Source organism: Oncorhynchus masou, chromosome 19, assembly GCF_036934945.1.
Source record: "Oncorhynchus masou masou isolate Uvic2021 chromosome 19, UVic_Omas_1.1, whole genome shotgun sequence".
Lineage (NCBI taxonomy): Eukaryota > Metazoa > Chordata > Actinopteri > Salmoniformes > Salmonidae > Oncorhynchus > Oncorhynchus masou.
Window position 1 is genome coordinate 27,716,526 of NC_088230.1, and position 15,496 is coordinate 27,732,021.

A 15,496-nucleotide genomic window follows, 5' to 3' on the forward strand; every position below is an offset into this window, starting at 1 on the left:
GGCTCCCAAGTGGCACAGCGGTCAGTGCTAGAGGCATCACTGCAGACATCCTAGTTCGAATCCAGGCTGTATCACAACCGGCCGTAATTGGGAGTGCCATAGGGCGGTGCACAATTGACCTAGTGTTGTCCGGGTTTGGCTGGTGTAGGTCATCATTGTGAATAAGAATTTGTTCTTAACTGACTTGCCTAGTTAATTTTTTTTATTTTTTATTAAGTACAATCTTTCCCTCGATCCAGACTAGTTTCCAGTGCCTGCTGCTGAAAAATATCCCCACAGCATGCTGCCACCACCATGCTTCACTGTAGGGATGGTGCCAGGTTTCCTCCAGACGTGACACTTGGCATTCAGGCAAAACAGTTCAATCTTTTGATCAGACCAGAGAATCTTGTTTGTCATGGTCTGAGAGTCCTTTAGATGACTTTTGGCAAACTCCAAGCGGGCTGTCATGTGCCTTTTTACTAAGGAGTGGCTTTCGTCTGGCCACTACCATAAAGGCCTGATTTGGTGGAGTACTGCAGAGTTTTTCTTCTGGAGCTCCATCGGGTTCTTGGTCACCCCCCTGACCAAGGCCCTTCTCCCCCCGATTGCTCAGTTTGGTCTGGCAGACAGCTCTTGGAAGAGTCTAGGTGGTTCCAAACTTCTTCCATTCAAGAATGATGGAGGCCACTGTGTTCTTGGGGAACTTCAATGCTGCAGAAATTTTTTGGTACTCTTCCCCAGATCTGATCCTTGACACAATCCTGTTTCGGAGCTCTATGGGCAATTCCTTTAACCTCATGGCTTGTTTTTTGCACTGAAATGCACTGTCAACCGTGGGACCTTATATAGACAGGTGTGTGCCTTTCCAAATCATGTCCAATCAATTGAATTTACCACAGGTGAACTCCAATCAAGTTGTAGAAATATCTTAAGGATGCACCTGAGCTCAATTTCGAGTCTCATAGCAAAGGGTCTGAATGCTTATGTAAATAAGGTATTTCTGTTCTTTTTAATTTTCCTACTTTCTAAAAACCTGTTTTTGCTTTGTCATTATGTGTTATTGTGTGTAGATATTTTATTAATCCATCTGAGAATAAGACTCGAACTGAACAAAATGTGGAGAAAAGGTCAAATACTTTCTGAATGACCTGTATAACATTACTTTATCACTGAAGTACTCCACCTGTGAAATTACTACTTGAACTCGCATAGCCATGTGTATCTTGAATGACCGTGGTGTTAGTGCTAATCAATAGGTTTATTGTGTAAAGAACTCCCTTTTAGAAATCGTTTTGAATATTGACTGTTAGTCACTCCAGCTGATGTTTTCTCTTTCTTTCAGACAAGCGGAACAGCCTTGGCAGTGATATGCTGTTTGTTGGGAAGTCTCATCCTTGCTGTGACTTCATCCAGGAACTGTACCGTGGAGAATCTCATGAGGTATGTAAAGCCATGTCCCTGCAGCCTGATCAACTAATAGTTTATTGTATAGTGTATTATTAACTGGGTGGTTAGAGTCCTGAATGCTGATTGGCTGACAGCCGTGGAATATCAGACCGTATACCATGTGTATGACAAAACATTTGATTTTTACTGCTCTAATTACATTGTTAACCAGTTTATAATAGCAATAGCAATAAACCTTGGTTTGTGATATATGGCCAATATACCACGACCAGGGCTGTGTCCAGGCACTGCATTGCGTCGTGCTTAAAAACAGTATATTGGCCATATACCACACCTCCTTGGGCTTATTGCTTAAATATAGTATGATATTAACATTGCTGTGTGTGTTTTCCTCAGGGCACTGAGATGCCAGCAGAACTATGCCATGGAATTCAAGGTACATTAAATCTTGACGAAGACCCTATCCTACCAGATAAGTAAGGAATATCTATTTTATTATCATACATTTTAGAAGTTACCATTTATCTATCCTTCTGTGGAGAGAATCCTGGCTAACCTATGACTGTGAAACATCATTTGTTAGGCCAGTGCAGTCTCCCATCCCCATGCTGCGGGACATTGCACAGAACACCGCCATTGGGTAAGGATTCATATTTTAACCTCACAACCTCTGGTTCCCAGGGGGTATACGTAACCAAAATGGTGTCTGGTCTGCTGCCCAATATTTGTTCTTCCATAGTCCCATTAACCAGGTTTCCATCCAACCTTTTTATGTGATTTAAGTACATGTAGGGTAAAAAAAATGGCATGACAGGCTTGATGGAAACAGAACATTTTTATGTACATTTTCCAAATGTCGACAAAGTAAATTTGGAGTCACGTTATGACATGTTGTGTGGTCCTCCCACTAGGGGAAGTATGCAGTTTATTAGGCTACAAATTAAATAAATTATGAACTTCACAGGGTTGAGAAAGTGCAAGGTGATGAGCTTGATGCTCTTTTTCAATAAATATTGAGGGTCTTATTCTGCTGACATGTTCATCAACGCTTGGCTGCCGTTTTTGACGAAAATAATCTTGCTCTTTTTTCCATAATAATCTCATGTAGGCTATACATATGCTGTAGCCAACAGCGGCGTAGATAGAGTACTGCATCTGCCCTGCATGCTGTTGGCTCGAGCACACATGCCAATACCAGAGTGGGTACACTCGCTATACAACGCAAGCCTTTTTTTGTGAGAACCATCAGTAGAGTTGAAAATGTGATGGAAACCCATTTTAACTTGTATTTTGTATTCGGTACATGGGACTATAACCACACAAGCGATTTATTTTTTTATATTTTTTTTATGTGACCTATGTCATCAGGCAGAGCCTTTTATTTGCAACAATTCAATTTGATGGAAGCTACAATTTATTCATACTTGAATGTTTTACCATATCTGGCTGTACACAGACTGAATTCCTTAAGAATTTTCACCAGAAGGGCAAGTTGACAATTCTTAGTGGTAAATTCACATTCCTTCCTAAATTCGTGATTGATCTCGACCAGGAGGCGATGTCGAATGTCAACTTCTGTGTGAAAAGGGAAAAAAACAACATTTTTGCTACAATGGTCGAATTCAGACTCTCATATTTACCACAAGAGGGCTGCAACTGTCACTGGGTCCTTAGATGAAATGACCTTCTGGGGGGTCAGGTCTAAGAGAAGCTAAGACTCTTTCATTCACACCGGGCCTGCGTCCCAAATGGCTCCCTAATATAGTTCATTACTTTTGACCAGATGAGGGGGGGGGGCATTTTGAAGACGTGTCCCTCATTCACACTGAGCTGGAACAAGACTCATGCCAAACTTGAATTGATACCGTTTTCTATGACCAGCGCTGGAATATTGGAGGATGATAATACCAGGGATCACTGCATTTCTCCTTGGGGCAGGATGGTTATTGAATATATTGCCAATGCAAGGTTTCGGGTCAGCTTTGCTTGTACTCTTAGGGGATCCATGTTCTTGGAAATAATTTTTCTGTTTTCACTTAGGCTAAATACAGGTTAAGTTCCAATATAAACTAACACATTAATAATTCGTAAAATCAATTGTAGCAAAAATTCAATTTTATAAATGTGTAAATTGTTCCTTTTTATCTTGGCAGAGTGAAATATAAGGACCCACAGTACGGAGAGACCTTTGTGTTCAAGGCTGTCATTCTTCCTGGAGCTAAGTAAGTTAATCGTTTATTTTATATATATAAATATAGCTATTTTAATACTTACTTTTTATAATTAACATGTTCCCATTGCATCGGTGTTGTATATAATCTTACTGTGTGTATAACACCTGGTGTATATTCTCAGTGTTTTCCACAAACACATGTAGCCAGCCAGGCTCCCCCCCAGGTTGACATTTTTGCCAAACGAGCTCTATTCTATTTTGGTGGCCGTCTAGTACATTCTAATGCTAGATTGTGTTTTCAGCCAGGAGAAAAAACATGATTTATAAATAAAAAAAACTTTTATTCAATCAAATGTATTTATAAAGCCCTTTTTAGATCAGCAGTGGGCACAAAGTGCTATATAGAAACCCAGCCTAAAACCTCAATCAGCAAGCAATGCAAATATGGAAACACAGTGGCTAGGAAAAACTCCCCAGGAAGGCAGGAACCTGGGAAGAAACCTAGAGAGGAACCAGGCTCTGAGGGGTGGCCAGTCCTCTTCTGGCTGTGCCGGGTTGAGATTGAGAGTACATGGTCATTTAAGGACAGATTGTTCAAGATGTTCAAACGTTCATAGATGACCAGCCGGGTCAAATAATAATCACAGTGGTTTTAGAGGGTACAACAGGTCAGTACATCAGAAGTAAATTTCAGTTGACTTTTCATAGCCGATCGTTCAAAGGTCGAGACAGCAGGTGTGGTAGGGAGAGAGAGTGGAAAACAGAAGGTCTGGGACAAGGTAGCACGTCCAGTGAACAGTTCAGGGTTCCTTAGCCGCAGGCAGAACTGGAGCAGCAGCACGACCAGTTGGACTGGGGACAGCAAGGAGTCATCAGGCCAGGTAGTCCTGAGGCATGATCCTAGGGCTCAGGTCCTCCGGGAGGGGGGAGAGAGAGAGAGAATATAATTAAATTCACACAGGAGAATTACACGAGATATAACAGACTGACCCTACCCCCCCGGCACATAGACTATTACAGCATAGATACTTGAGACTGGTTGGGTCGGGGGACTCTGTGGCCCCGTCCGACAATACCCCCGGACAGGACCAACCTGGCAGGATATTAGCCCACCCACTTTGTCCAAGCACAGCCCCTACACCACTAGAGGGATATTAACAGACCAACTTACTACCCTGAAGATCTCCACCGCCCAAGGGGCGCAAAAGTGTTTAATCAGTTGTTGTACAATATGATATAAAACACAAGAAAAAAATAATATTTTGACTGCATTGGGCCTTTAAAGAATCCTGTAGCAGTCTGCTGACTTCCACAGGCTTCAAGCTTCCTTTTGAGGCATTTTCTCAGCCATCTGCAATACAGGCATGAATGAAGCAGGCGTTTGACAGGGGGTTTGCTACACAGAAAGCAGCAGTTGACTAGTCCGTTGTGAACACTTTGATTAAATCACTAGACATATGTCAATATCGTTGAATATTCCATATAAGTATCATTGGCTTAAAACAATTCAAGCTGTTTTCTTTTAGCCTCACTCTGGTGCAAAATATGATATCTCTCCACTAGCCTACCTATTGTTCTTGCGGTGAGAATGATTCACCATATTCATTGAATGTTTTCATAATTTATTTGAAGATAATCTCCAAAAAGTCTACCAGTAAGCATATAAGGGAGCTAAGTGAATGGCTCTCTTACCGATGCAATTTGGTAGGCTACTGACGAGTCACTCACTTTAACGTCACTGTCTGGCCAGGCCTGATGGACTTCAAATAAAAACTATCTTTACTTGTCCTGATGTGATACCATGGACATACAGCGCATTTGGAAAGTATTCAGATCACCTTCACTTTTTCCACATTTTGTTACATTACAGCCTTATTCTAAAATGTATTACATTGTTTTATTTGCTCATCAATCTACACACAATACCCCATAATGACAAGGCAACACATTTTTAGACATGTTTGCAAATGTATTAAAAATCTAAAACATCACATAACCGTAAGCATTCAGACCATTTATTTACTCAGTACTACTTTGAAGCACCTTTACCAGCGATTACAGCCTCGAGTCTTCTTGGGTATGACGCTACAAGCTTGGAACACCTGTATTTGGGGAGTTTCTCCCGTTCTTCTCTGCAGATCCTCTCAAGCTCTGTCAGGTTGGATGGGGTGCATCGCTGCACAGCTATTTTCAGGTCTCTCCAGAGATGTTTGATCGGGTTTGGGCTCTGGCTGGGGCCACTCAAGGACCATTCAGAGACTTGTCCCGACGCCACTCCTGCGTTGTCATGGCTGTGTGCTTAAGGTCGCTGTCCTGTTAGGTGAACCTTCACCCCAGTCTGAGGTCCTGAGTGCTCTGGAGGATTTCATCAAGGATCTCTCTGTACTTTGCTCCGTTCATCTTTCCCTCCATCCTGACTAGCCTCCCACTCCCTGATGCTGAAAAACGTCCCCACAGCATGATGCTACCACCATGCGTCATGGTATTGGCCAGCTGATGCCTGGGTTCCTCCAGATGAGACGCTTGGCTTTCAGGCCAAAGAGTTTAATCTTTGTTTTATCAGACCAGGGAATCTTGTTTGTCATGGTCAGAGTCCTTTAGGTGCCTTTTGGAAAACTGCTAGTGTGCTGTCATGTGCCTTTTTCAGAGGAGTGGCTTCCATCTGGCCACTCTACCATAAAATACCTGATTGGTGGAATGCTGCAGAGATGGTTGTCCTTCTGGAAGGTTCTCCCATCTCCACAGAGGAATTCTGGAGCTCTGACAGAGTGACCATTGGGTTATTGATCACCTCCCTGACCAAGGCACTTCTCCCCCGATTGCACAGTTTGGCCGGGCAGCCAGCTCGAGGAAGAGTCTTGGTGGTTAGAAGTTTCTTCCATTCAAGAATGATGGAGGCCACCGTGTTCTTGGGGACCTTAAATGATGCAGAAATGTTTTAGTACCCTTCCCCAGATCTGTGCCTCGACACAATCCTGTCTCGGAGCTCTATAGACAATTCCTTCGACCTCATGGCTTGGTTTTTGCTCTGACATGCACTGTCTATTATGGGGCCTTATATAGACAGGTGTGTGCCTTTCCAAATCATGTCCAGTCAATTTAATTTACCACAGGTGAACCCCAAGTTGTAGAAACTTCTCAAGGATGATCAATGGAAACAGGATGCAACCAAGCTGGGGTTTTTTCTTTTGTCTCGTAGCAAAGGGTCTGAATACTTATGTAATAAGTTATTTCTGGTTTTTATTTTAAGTTAATGTGCTAACATTTATAAACCTATTTTCACTTTGTCATTATGGGGTATTGTGTGTAGATTTCAGGGGGGAAATGAATTGAATACATTTTAGAATAAGGCTGTAAAGTAACACATTGTAGGAAAGGGGAAGCGATCTGAATACTTTCCGAATGCCCTGTATTTTCCCATGTGGGGTCTAAAATGTGTGTTATCTTTATTTTTTTTGTTTGATCATGGAGCTCTGACATTGTATGGTGTTGATTGTTTGTTACTGTTCATTTGTTTGAAAAATCTAAAAATTGTACTTACCACAATCTTTCGTCAGGATGCCTGAGAAGGTTCTGAAGCCTGGAGACTGGGAGAGAGGTAACCGTGGCAGGGGTAACTGGAGGCCCCAACTGGGTTTCAACTCCAACAGGCAGCAGGTCCACCTTGACCAGTCAGCCTTCAGGGCCCTGGGGTACGTGTACACCACTTCAAACTAGATAGCATTGACCGACCTTTATGATGTCCCTTCAACAGTCGCCATTAAATACCCACCTTTTGATTTATGCCATCTAAGCTCTTTTATTTGACTTAGTCAGACGTTCTCAGAAGGCTGGATTATCATTTAAATCTGCAGTCTAATTCAAACTATGCTCACCCCCACCATGCTTTTTTTGATGAACAGCTGGGATGTTTTAAACTATACAGTGTTCACTGTTACATTTAACAAAGTAAATAGTTAAACCAAGTTCAAAGTTCATGAAGTCTAAAAATGAATGTACCTATCCCGGATTGTCCCTTTAAGGAACCTGGGCAATTGAACATCTGCCTGATTCTGAACTTGTGTGTGCACGCACATACACACATACCGTTCAAAAGTTTTGGGTCACTTAGAAATGTCCTTGTTTTTGAAATAACATCAAATTGATCAGAAATACAGTATAGACATTGTAAATGTTGTAATGGACTATTGTAGCTGGAAACGGCTGATTTTTCATGGAATATCTACATAGAAGTACAGAGGCCCATTATCAGCAACCTTCACACCTGTGTTCCAATGGCACGTTGTGTTAGCTAATCCAAGTTTATAATTTTAAAAGGTTAATTGATCATTAGAAAACCCTTTTGAAATTGTTAGCACAGCTGAAAACTGTCGTGCTGATGAAAGAAGCAATAAACTGGCCTTCATTAGACAAGTTGAGTATCTGGAGCATCAGCATTTGTGGGTTCGATTACAGGCTCAAAATGGCTAGAAACAAAGAAATTTCTTCTGAAACTCGTCAGTCTGTCTAGCTGTGACAGGAAATGGTTAGTATTAGCAGTCATGTCTATAATATACTACATCGCAGTAGGAATGTTTTATGAAATGTGTTCTGTATGTGTAGGATTTCTGCCGTTAGCTGATGTTTAATGCCTCAGACTTGGTGTGTTCCTGAATCTAAAGTCGCCACCGTATTGGGTGCGCTTGGCGTGGCATCCGGACCCAAATGTCTTCCTCAATTAAGTACCTGGCCACAAGGGTTAGTAGTCAGCTATTTGGCTGGCAGCTGGCGCTTATAGAAGTGCATATGGAACAGCCGTTAACGGATGTTTAACGTCTGTGACTTACTCTGCGTGTTCTGTTGTTTTCAGTCACAGCATGAACAGACAGCAGCAGGGAGGTGGGCAGTACAGCAACGCTCCGCCCCCTGGCAACTACCACCAGGGGAACTACAACCGGCCCCCCCACAGCGGCAGTGGTGGTCACCTCCCACCCTTCCAACGTAAGACCTACACCCACACAGGCAGGGCAGGCCTCAGATAAACACACCTTTACTGCATTTCTGATCAACTAAAATATAGCCTTTACATTGTGTCAAGTAGTAACTTTCTCTCCATCTAAAATGGGCAATAGAAAGGCTGTCAGACGGCCAGTAATCTCCGCTCCGATAAGGCCTTTTGTTTCATCATTCCTTACTTGTGGGAACATTTCGCTTCCTTTCTCCTTGGCTGAGATATCATACCTCTTCTGAAAAGACAAATAACTATATTATACAATTAAATGGCCCTTTGTTCAACACTGGGAAGTTAGAATGGTATAACCTACATATGGAGGGGGGACATTCTCTCTCTCTCGCTCTCTCGCTCTCTCGCTCTCTCTCTCTCTCTGTGTTTCCCTGCCCCTAATCAGAGGCTCCTGGTTGGGCCCTTGCCTCATGCTCCTCTGACAGCAGGTGTGTGTTACAAATAGCACCCTATTCCCTACATAGTGCACTACTTTTGACCTATATCATGCCCGTAGAGCTCCAGTCAAAAGTAGTGCACTATATAGGGAATAGTTTGTCTTTTGGGAAGCAGACTCGGTTCTCCAATTTGACTTTGATGTGCCAATTTGCAAATGGATGAATAATCTCATCTGTCTGCTGATAGCTTGTGGGGGAGTCGAGACTATTATGGTGGCACTTGATGCAAATAAGCCTTGGCTCCTTCGGATTGTGGCAGCCAGTGCCTCCCCTGGCCTATGCTGTTTATTCCTGATGGTAAACTTGCCAATTAGCAGCGTAGGACCGAACTTCATCCTCTCTTTTTCTATATGAGCGTTATTTTGATTAAGGCAATCAGGGTTAATACTCTGGCCCATCTGATTGTGGGCCTGTTTCTCTTCAACTTGTCACTTTACGTGACGGTGGGATTTTTTTATTCATGTTCTTCTAGTCCTCCTGAAGAGATGTAATTATTCCTACACTTCTGGCGGCTTGATATTAACATTTAGTTGATGTGAATTGGAACTGCTTAATTTCACCAACTACTGTACCTTTGACACTTTCCTTGAATAACCAGATGGCCTACACATTAAGTCAGTAAGAGCAATTTACATGAAATAATTGTAGAAATAATTGTAGTATTTATTCCCATGCCCATCCATAATAAGAGAATCTAGCCATTTTGGTCAACTCATTTATGTACAGGTTTCATGATTATGAATTGTTATATTTAATGAGATTAATAACCACATTCCCTATGGAAAGTCTACACCCCCTTGAACTTTTCACATTTTGTTGTGTTACAAAGTGGGATTTAAATAGATGTAATTGTCATTTTTTGGGATCATTGATCTACACAAAATACACATGTCAAGTGAAAATATATTTTTATTTATTAAAAAATTATTAGTATTCACCCCCTTTTGTTTAGGCAAAACTAAGCTAGTTCAGAAGTAAAATCTGGTTTAACAAATCACAAGTTATGAATTCACTCTGTGTGAAATAATGGGGGTTGACATTATTTTTAATGACTACCCCCTTCCTCTTTCCCCATACATCTGTAAGGTTCCCCAGTCAAGTATTGAATTTCAAGCACAGATTCATCTACAAAGACCAGGGAGCTTTTCAAAAGCCTCATAAAGAAACTGCTGTGATTGGTAGATGGGTAACAATAAATCAGACATTTAATATGTCTTTAAGCATGGAAATGATGCTGTCGCTGATGTATTAAACCACCCAGACAAATCAAAGATGCAGCCGTCCATCTGAACTGAGCTACAGGACAGGAAGGAAATTGCTTAGGGATGTCACCATGAGACCATTAGGGATTGTATAAAAACAGCTACAGAGTTCATTGACTGTGACGGTAGAAAACTGAGGCTGGATTAACAACATTGCAGTGACTCCACAGTAATGACTTCAATGAGAGTGTAGTGACTCCACAGTAATGACTTCAATGAGAGTGTAGTGACTCCACAGTAATGACTTCAATGAGAGTGTAGTGACTCCACAGTAATGACTTCAATAACAGTGTAGTGACTCCACAGCAATGACTTCAATGACAGTGTAGTGACTCCACAGTAATGACTTCAATGACAGTGTAGTGACTCCACAGCAATGACTTCAATGACAGTGTAGTGACTCCACAGCAATGACTTCAATGACAGTGTAGTGACTCCACAGCAATGACTTCACAGTAATGACTTCAATGAGAGTGAAAAGAAGAGTGCAAATCATGGTGGTGGCTGCATCATATTATGGGTATGCTTGACATCGGCAAAGACTAGTGAGTTTTTCAGGATGAAAAGAAATGGAGCTAAGCGCAGTCAATCCTAAAGTAAAACCTGCTTCAGTCTGTCTTACACCAGACACTGGGAGAGGAATTCACCTTTCAGCAGGACAATAACATACAACACACAGCAAAATCTACGCTTGAGTTGCCTACCAAGAAGACAGTAAATGTTCCTGAGTGGCCAAGTTAAGGTTTTGACTTAAATATGCTTAAATCTATGGCAAAACTTTAAAATTGCTGTCTAGCCATGATCACCAACATCTTGACAGAGCGTGAATAATTTTAAATAGAATAATTTAGCACAATACAGGTGAGACTTACCCAAGAAGACTCTGCCTAAGGTGTTTCTAACATGTATTGACTCTGGGGTGAATTCTTATCTAATGAAGATATATTAGTGTTATTTTTCATTAGTCTTTCAAATATAGTAGAATTGTTCTTCCACTTTGACAGAGTATGTTGTGTAGATCATTGACAAAATGTACAATTAAATCCATTTTAATCCCACTTTGTAACACAAAATGTGTAGAAATTCAAGTGCGGTGTAGACTTTCTATAGGCACTGTATACATGCAGACTTGGCATTATCGGTCCCAACAGCACAATTAGCCTGACTAGTTATTGAGACCAGACTAGAAAACAACTCTAGGACGTTAGTGTGCTCGGAGTTCAAAGACATGCTTTTGTTGCTGTTAACTGTCTCTCTCTGAGAGGATCCACTAGGTTGTCAGTAATCACCCTGGTCCGGCTGGGTCCTTTGTGTTTGGTTGGGGGGGCTCCTGTGTCCCTCCCGGTGTCCCCGTTTGCTGATTAGTGGTGCTAGCTGCTCTGGGAGACTGGGGGTGGTAATGAGATTGTCAAGTGCTTCTGGACACACTGGCCCTTCTGATAAAAGCCTTCTGGGAGGATCCCATTTGATTGGATGTGTGGTAGACTAGGGAGGGTTGAAACCAAAGTTAACTTCCCCTTTGACTGCACCTCTACCCCCATGTGGTGATGTGTCAACGCGCTGTCTCTGAAACATGCTGTGGGGTTTTGTTGTGACTATTGCTGCTGTGTAATGACCCACTGGGGAGACACCGCTGGTCGCCATTAGTCTTCTGACGTCCAGTCACATTGTTTTTGTCGCATCGTTTAAAAGTTGCAGTTTAACGGTCTTATCCCATGGAATTCTATTTCCAAACGTATAAGTTCTAGACCTATAACTTCACCAACTGTTTTACTATAGTAATGGAAGAACATGTGTATTGAGGGACATGTGAGTTGGTTTGAGCTAGTTGTAATCCCTTGGGTTAATACAGTGACTGTATATTGTACCGGGGGATTTTAGGTGTAATCCTTCATTGTCTTTTGTATCACATGGCCCAGGGCTCTAGAGTTGTAGATCATTGTTAATTAAGGAGATTGACAGGTGTGTAATTGTAATGTCCGCAGTTGAGTGACTGCCTGCTGGTCATCAGAGTAGGACAGAAGACACAGGCCAGAGTGGGTGGTCCTCAATAAGGTTGTGTTGGTCCAAGAGATTATTAACTGTCAAGATTTACTCATCTACAGATCCAACCTAATCACTTCGTCTGGACAAACAGTTATGCATTGTTGGTATGTTTCGGTTATACATAGAAAAAATAACTTTCTCAAGTGGCTGAAAATTATACATCTGAAAACCCTAGTTTGCTCAGTTATGTTGGCTTGTGGTCTACTTTACTCCACCGTAAGTCAGACTGACCAACCAGTCTATATTCTCTCTTGGTCATCTCAGACCATGTTAAACTCTCTACATGTCATAACATTGAGCACTGGGTATTGTACCACCAGGCCAAACGTGTTTATTTCCCAGGGATCCCATCGCCTCTTATCAAATTTCTTTTAACACCAGCCTCCAATCCAGGTTTGTAAATGACTGGCTTTTCTTTGCTGAAGTTCTTTTCATCACACCCTTCACCCCGCCCCCTCTCCTCCTGTCTCACCCACTCACCAGGCCTGCCCCTATAAACAATCAAGTCCCAGGCTTGCAGCTGGTCATTGCCTTGGCAACAGCGGATCTAGAAGAAGCGGCTCTCAAAGGGGCTCGCTGCGCTAGAACCAGGGGTACTTGAGCCATCCACAATGCTGCCCACTGAATGCTTATTTCATTTTCCTGAAGGAAGGAATGCAAATGAAGCATTTTTTCCTCTTTTCCACCCACCTCAAATCTTATTGTGATTTAGTGCTTCAATGGGATTCATTTTATCTTTGGGATTGTTTTATCTCTTGGATCAGTTTTAAGATTGAAATTTATGGGTTTGATATTGAGGTTAAAGCTGAAATTAATTGGGTTAATTAACTTGTACATTTTGACATGCTGTTGCAGTGTTGTATACCAAATCTGAGTTTCCATGTTGATTGGCAAACATTTCGTGCAGCACTTTTAAATTTCACTCAAAGGAATTATCTTATTATTATTTTTCAAATTAAGTGGTGTCCCATTTTGTCAATCTAACATTTACACTACTGAGACAAATCTCATAGCTGATTTTATCTATGCAGAGTGTGTGTGTGTGTGTGTGTGTGTGTTCGTGTGTGTGTGGAAATGACACTGATGGCAACTCATCAGAACAAAATTCTTAGATAAATAAAGTATTGCTCTTTAAGAGTTGCGCTCGTTATGTTCACTTAGTAGTGTGTTGGCGCCCTTTTTTGAAAGTCTCTTGTCACCCACAGATTCTAGGCAGCAGGGTCTTCTAGGGACACCTCCCCCATACAACCCTCCGCAGCAATATCCAAGGTGAGTCTACGGCTTTGTCTGCTTTTTATACATAGGCATGTATTTACACGGTATTCCCTCATCCTGGGCCTACTAAGTTCATGAATGATGCAGTAGAATTTTATATAAACTTTATAAACCGATGTAGTAGTATTATTTATTTTTTTAAAGGCTGCTCGCTGCAGCATATTAAGTTAACCTTGATACACATTTGTTTTTTTACTACACATGAGGTTTAGCGTAATATGTGGTTAGTACAAACTGTTCCAGTGCTTTAGTGGGGGACCACTGAGTCCCACTAAATGTACAGGTAGATGAAACATCTTGCTTTATTAGTTGAGACCACTGGGCTTCACCGTGGGGGGGCTTAGAGATGAATTAAGAATTTGGGAGCGCTAAACAAATTTCTCTTGAGGAGGTTTGGCCAACTTAATGAGGCGTCACTAATACTGCTCTGGCAGTATCATTCCGGCGCCACAGTGTCCACACAGACCCGTCATTGATTCTTTCTCCAGACCTCTTGAAGGGCTAATCAGCTTCTTTGGTTCAACTTTTCAGGCCTTCCAGGTCCATTGTGGCTCTCTGTCACCTTAGGTCACTAGTTATTAGTGGTGAACTGAAAACTGTTTCTATCACTACTTATACCAGCTGGACTGAAATTACATGCATAAGGAACCTGTAGGAGGGATTACGGATTCCAGTGCACGGCTAAGTCTGGCATTGGGGATGAATGTGACATGGTTCAATAATGAGGGATGGGCCCTTCTAGGACGGTTCCTTCTTCCTTCGACCATTGTAGTGAATAATATGAGACTTAATATGGTGGCTTGGCTTATGGATGGACACATTGCTGAGGCATTAGTCTTGGACTGGTGGTGTGGGCGTCACACACATGCAATGTGGCGTCCTCATTTTAGGGATGAGTGCAATTCACGATTCAAGTCACATGTAAATGTCTGGTTTATTAGATACTTTGGCATACATTTAATATTCTTATACTTTTATTCATGTGAAATGGGTGGCCATTTTTTTCTTCTGAATTAAATCTCCAGGTTGATACTAATTAGCAGGGATGTTGCTAGGTCACCATGGTCAATTGAAAGCTGCATCAATAGAACTGGAAAAGATTTGGGGGGTTTTTGCTCCTGATTAGGCGCTTTGACATATTTAGACTGAATAATGGGTAGGACTGGAGCAGGGAGGGCCTGAAGCCTAAATTGCCCAGCATGGCTAATGTGTTTGTAGCTGTCTATGAGACTCTAACATGCACACAAAACAATTGCAGATAGTCAGATTAATATAATAGTTTGACTTAAACGTTTACATGCTTTGCAATTTCCCTAATATTGTTCACAAGGACACATCTGAAATCAGGCTACGAGGGGACTATGATAAATGCAAAAAATCGCAAACATTTACTTTTGTGAAGCATATTCGGACATATAAAGTTTATATGAAAACTAAGTGCATGCTTTCAGTTTTCCGATCTCACTTCACTCATGCATAAGAGGGAAGCTTGCACTTCCGGTGATGTCACATGCGCAGATCAAATACACCACTAGAACTCCTAATTTGAAAGATTACTCAGAAACCAGGTGTTTTAATTGGCATTTGCTTACTTTGAATATGACTATGCGCAGATTTAAAATAAGCAGAATAAGGCGTTAACATGACTGCCATACTCAACCTGTTGCCATCTATTTTAATATTGAGTTATTACTGTGTGTGTAAACGTACTGAAAGGCCAAGGCACATACAGATGTCAGAATTTAGATATGAATCGGCACAATCTACTTATTCGGTTTGCTAGTGTCTTGGAGCTGAAATTTGGATCATGCCAGTACAGGGCGTTGGGTCAGTAACCGAAAAGTTGCTGGTTCGAATCCCGAGCCAACTCTGTGAAAAGGCTGTGCCCTTTAGCAAGGCACTTAACCTTAAT

The 15,496-nt window shown here is 41.7% G+C and overlaps 1 protein-coding gene across 2 annotated transcripts in view; it reads left to right on the top strand.

Moving 5' to 3' along the window:
* Window positions 1-15,496, top strand: part of LOC135506095 (5'-3' exoribonuclease 2-like) — a 38,627-nt gene that overhangs the window by 21,376 nt on the left and 1,755 nt on the right. For both annotated transcript variants that reach the window (XM_064925519.1, XM_064925520.1), the window contains 7 exons: window positions 1,325-1,422; window positions 1,786-1,865; window positions 1,973-2,029; window positions 3,543-3,611; window positions 7,120-7,254; window positions 8,412-8,542; window positions 13,515-13,578. In XM_064925519.1, the coding sequence (XP_064781591.1) occupies window positions 1,325-1,422; window positions 1,786-1,865; window positions 1,973-2,029; window positions 3,543-3,611; window positions 7,120-7,254; window positions 8,412-8,542; window positions 13,515-13,578 (634 nt within the window). The remainder of the gene's footprint in view (window positions 1-1,324; window positions 1,423-1,785; window positions 1,866-1,972; window positions 2,030-3,542; window positions 3,612-7,119; window positions 7,255-8,411; window positions 8,543-13,514; window positions 13,579-15,496) is intronic.